General features: G+C 35.5%; 1 protein-coding gene across 4 annotated transcripts in view; it reads left to right on the forward strand.

The window, feature by feature from the left end:
* Window positions 1-4,316, forward strand: part of GPM6B (glycoprotein M6B) — a 44,165-nt gene extending 39,849 nt beyond the window's left edge. For 2 of the 4 annotated variants that reach the window (XM_006171999.3, XM_006172001.2), the window contains 2 exons: window positions 100-420; window positions 2,126-2,201. In XM_006171999.3, coding sequence (XP_006172061.1) covers window positions 100-180 — 81 coding nt within the window. In that variant the 3' untranslated portion in view covers window positions 181-420; window positions 2,126-2,201. Of the gene's footprint in view, window positions 1-99; window positions 421-2,125 lie in introns of all 4 variants that reach the window. The other 2 variants (XM_006171998.3, XM_006172000.3) reach the window with 2 other exon arrangements.
* Window positions 4,317-5,161: the final 845 nt, after the last annotated feature.

A 5,161-nucleotide genomic window follows, 5' to 3' on the forward strand; every position in this document is an offset into this window, starting at 1 on the left:
GTGAGCTGGCCCCCACCCCGCCCAAGTGTAGAAGTGTGGTGGCTCGGGCCTCACTGCACTGCCTGTATCTTACTGTCCTGTTTTGTTCTCTTCCACCAGCTGATCTACATGATGGCTACCACATATAACTATGCGGTTTTGAAGTTTAAGAGTCGGGAAGATTGCTGCACTAAATTCTAAATTGCATAAGGCCGATAAGGAGCTTTAGAGAGCTATATACTCTGTAGCGTGAAATATCACTGACCCTCCAGACTAAAGCAGTCTAGGTTTCTGCAGTTTTGTTACAGTAATTTGTAAATAGCTTTAGTAAACTCATTTTGCATGGCAGATTAATAAGATGACTTACTGTACATCAATTACAAAATAATGAGATCTGGCTATTTCTACATTTTGAAAGGAATCAGTTACTTACTGACATTGGTGAGCATCCTTTGAAAGATAATTTTCTTGAACTTAAACTCTGAGCAGTATCTCTAAATGAAGTATTAACACTTTGGAATACCCACATTTTCCGTTATTTTTGCTTGCTTGATAACCAGTTTGAGTGATGAAAATGAAAACAAGTGCTGAAGATGAAACGGAAGAGAACTGTTTAATGTGGATTTTGTTTTGTCAGACTTTTTCTGGAAAATAGTTTGCAAATATGTTTTAAATTTTACTTAAAAGAATTTTTTTCTGATCACATGGTTAACTACCAAACGCCCCTCAAATATGCCAGATGAAAATTTGAAGAAAGAGAAAGGTCACCTATTTGTTTTCTCTGAAAGAAAAAAAAAAACAGATTAATATGTGGGTTTTCTCATTTTGTTTTTGTTTCCCACAAAACAATCATTCCTTTAGAGCCCACAGAATTGGTAACCTTAAACGGTTGTATTTTGGTGAGCATAACTGTCTCCCTCCTAGCTACTTCTCAAACCGCACATGCGATTTTATTTAACAAGAAGAGAAACGGGCCTGGAACTGAAGGTCTCGAATATGTTGAGCAGGAAGTATGAAATAGAAGGAACTTGAGCTGTAGATTTACTTAGCAGGAAATTAAACAGGAAAGACGTGTTTGCCTCAGCAACTGTAAGGAATAAGGATTTTTACATTTCGTGAAATGAAACGATGGCAGTTATAAAGTGAAAACTGAAGTTTAACTACTAAAAATTTGTTAACACGGAGACTGCATGCTTTGCTTCTAGTTCTTAATTTGGGTTCTGACATTTCATTTTCCCATGTAAAATATGTAGTTTTTTAATTATTTACTCAAAATATAAACACTGTTCACACTCATTTTGTTTTTGTTTCCCACAAAACAATCATTCCTTTAGAGCCCACAGAATTGGTAACCTTAAACGGTTGTATTTTGGTGAGCATAACTGTCTCCCTCCTAGCTACTTCTCAAACCGCACATGCGATTTTATTTAACAAGAAGAGAAACGGGCCTGGAACTGAAGGTCTCGAATATGTTGAGCAGGAAGTATGAAATAGAAGGAACTTGAGCTGTAGATTTACTTAGCAGGAAATTAAACAGGAAAGACGTGTTTGCCTCAGCAACTGTAAGGAATAAGGATTTTTACATTTCGTGAAATGAAACGATGGCAGTTATAAAGTGAAAACTGAAGTTTAACTACTAAAAATTTGTTAACACGGAGACTGCATGCTTTGCTTCTAGTTCTTAATTTGGGTTCTGACATTTCATTTTCCCATGTAAAATATGTAGTTTTTTAATTATTTACTCAAAATATAAACACTGTTCACACTTTCAGGCCTTTGGGGGGATTGATTTTTATCCACAGGTGGAAAATATTTCTGTACTACTTATTTAAAATAAACACAAAACGTGTTTCTGAACTTTAAAACAACTCTCAAAATGGTAAAAACAGTTTCATTTTTGCTTTTTCTTAACAATAACGGCCTTTTTTCTCAAGTTCGTTGTTTGTGTACTAACCTTTCTCCAGCCTTTTGCTATTAAGCACACTAGTGGAGCATGCTTTCAGTCTCCGATAGCTCTGCTAGCAGAGCAAGTATTAATACAGAATAACCCTCGCCCCCTTTAGAGTCAAGTCCGTCTAATCTGACTAGCAGCTCGCTTTGCCTTCTCACATGCTCACTAGCCATCATGCTCACCCTTCTTTTCCAGATCCACTTCCTCATGATACTGTCTTCTAACTGGGCTTACTTAAAGGATGCGAGCAAAATGCAGGCTTACCAGGATATCAAAGCAAAGGAAGAACAGGAACTGCAAGATATCCAGTCTCGGTCAAAAGAACAACTCAATTCTTACACATAAATGTTTGCCAGAGGTTTCGGCCGACGAATTTACAGCTCTGACAAATCATCAGACAGCTGCTCTGCAGTACAGATGTGTATCCCACCAAACTAATGTAGACGTACAAACACTTCACTGTCTCTCTCAAGCTGCTGGGATGTATCTCTAGGAAAACTTTCCAGTGGGTAAATCTTTTTCTTTAGAATATTGGAGGTTTCATGTTAGCCATTTTAAAAGGCAACACTTTGACAAAATGATTGTTCATGCTTTCACAATTTGTGGCATGTTCAACCCTACCACTGGGCGATTAAAGTACGCCATACTCTTTCATAGGGACCTGTGACATGCCGGCACCAAGGGATGTGACCATAAGTTCACATATGCCACCAGTTCTGAAATGTTACCTATATAGGAAATAAAATGGAATTGGTGGGACGTTCCATTTCTGACAGCTGACATTTATTAAACTTGGGCTCAAAGATAATGTGATTCTTACAATTGCTTTTCTTTTAGATTAGCTTTCCTCTACTACCCAGTTCCAGGACCCATTAGTTTCCTGAGCCAATCATAAATCTTATTTTTCAATAATGCAAAAATGAGCTACACCAATTCTACTGGCCCTGTTGCTGAAGAAAGTGAATCTCACTGACAAGCTTTCTAGAGTCAATTTTTATAATAGATTTAATTTTAACAAAATAAAGACCCAGTTACCAATCTTCTTGAGGAATAAATGTCAGCTTTGCCTTAATGACTATTTGGTTTAAATTTGTAAGAATTTATATTTTAACCAGATATCCAAAAATCCTTTACAGAATTTTGTTCCATAAATATTTTTCTTAAGAAGTGTTACCTTTTTAAAATGACCACCATTCTAAACCATTTTTAAGTGGTCTGGATAGTGAGTTTACAGTTTCATACCAACTATATAAAACCTAATTACAAACTGACCACAAACCTCTAACCTCCTTTTATAGACTTGAATACTTAAATTAGGGTTGGTATTTATTTCACTTTTTCTTATCTAAATCTTAGTTTTCCTGGAATAGTAAAGTTTGATGTTCAGCAAGAAAACTGCTTGAGTTTAAGCCATTTTCAAAAGAAATTGCCTTCTAAATCATTGTGTTCCAGAACATTAAGTGACTATAGGTACTGGGTATTAGTGATGGTAAACTTTGTGTTGTTCTTTCTGAAATGATTCATATTAACTGTTGGGTGCATCAGTGCTTTTCAAAGGGGCTGCATACTATAGGGTTAACTGTGTATATTCATGTTAAGAGTTAACTTGTGGTTTGGCTGTTTCCTGGATTTTAACACATATACATGTGCAGAAATGTATTCAAATGAAAGGAAGCATACCTTATCAAGATGCTATTAAAATTGAACATCAAGTATATTTCATTTGGATTCTTTTTTTTTTTCTTGGTAAATGCCTAAAACTGCCTATTTGGAATTTTTTTTTAATTGGGAGAAGCTCTCTTCTGTGTAGAACAGTTGTTCTGAGATAGCTTAGTGCTTTGTTTTCCTGTTGCATGACAGACTTATATTCTTTCCAGCAGTGGAGGTGCTGTTAGAGTCCAGTGTTCTAGAAGAGGCAGCGTCTCAAGCCTAATTTTACTTTTCTAATTCTGGTAGCTACTACCAGGAATTTTTGAAAGTTTTGTTTAAGTAGTCTAATATTTTTTATGTAAAGAGCATTAAATTTTGCTATGTATAAATTTTTGTAATCTAACAGTGAATCGATATTATATATCAGTGCCAAGGGCTTCCTGTAGTTCTATTCAAGTGTTACAATAAATATTTGTAGATAATAGTCAATACTTGTGTATGCTTATTTTAAAGATCTATTTAGGTGGAAACAGTTGTGGATGTAATAAGAGCAATGAAATAAAATTATAGCTTCATTCACTTGCCTTTTTACCATACATAAATCCTATCTTTCTCTGTCCTCAGTATGGTGTCATTTTTAAATGATATGCGTGATCAAGATTTCACATTCGTATGGAAACCAAGTCTATGAGAGTGCTACATGTTTTATTTCTGACAAAAATATTTTCAGCAAGAGCAATTCAAGAAAAAAGTGTAAGCCCTAGGGTTGTTTTTTGCATAGAGTGCCAATAGCACTTTATAATCATTTGTAAAAAGCATAGACATTTTCTGACTAGCCTCTCCAACAAATAAAGCCAGGAACCTATGGGATTAACACAAGGATTAACCTTGGGCAAAGAAGAAACAATGGGGAGCCTTAATCAGTGTCTGTGTACCACTGGCTATTTTTCAAACTCGAGGTATAAAAAAAGTCTACTGAAAGAAGATTTTGTCAGTCCAACAGTTATTCTCTAAAGCAGCAGAGCTAAATTTGTTACTTAGGATTTCATTTTATAATCTGTTTAAGACCACTTATCTGTCAGCATGATTATGCCTTTGGATTTTCTACATCTGACCTTTCTTAGTGAGGACTGGCCTTTGTCACTATTGACACACTGCCATTTCTAAATGAGGTGCTGACTCTGGATCACCACCCCTTCATTCACACAGGCCAAGAGAACAATCAGGATTCCAATTAGTGTGCTATTTGTCACACTACTTAGTATCTTCTGTTTAGCATTTTGTGCAATTATTTAAGTCACTTGAGTCACCCAAATAAACTATAAATAATGGTTAAATAAAATCATAGATAAGATCACAAGCAGTCTCTTAATTATTGACTGTAATCCTGCCACAAAATGTAAGAACCACTAGAGGGTAGAGGCTTTTCCAGTGAAGCCTTGTAAAAATTGCCTTTTAAGAGAAAAGTGAGGTCAGAATACAGGGAAGGAACCTACCCATTTAAAACTAACAAATGAAATAATGAAGTCCATTCGTTAAAAATGACCGAAGTGTTCACAATAAAGATGATGTGTATATTCC

This window comes from Tupaia chinensis, unplaced genomic scaffold (assembly GCF_000334495.1).
Source record: "Tupaia chinensis unplaced genomic scaffold, TupChi_1.0 Scaffold150243_1, whole genome shotgun sequence".
Lineage (NCBI taxonomy): Eukaryota > Metazoa > Chordata > Mammalia > Scandentia > Tupaiidae > Tupaia > Tupaia belangeri.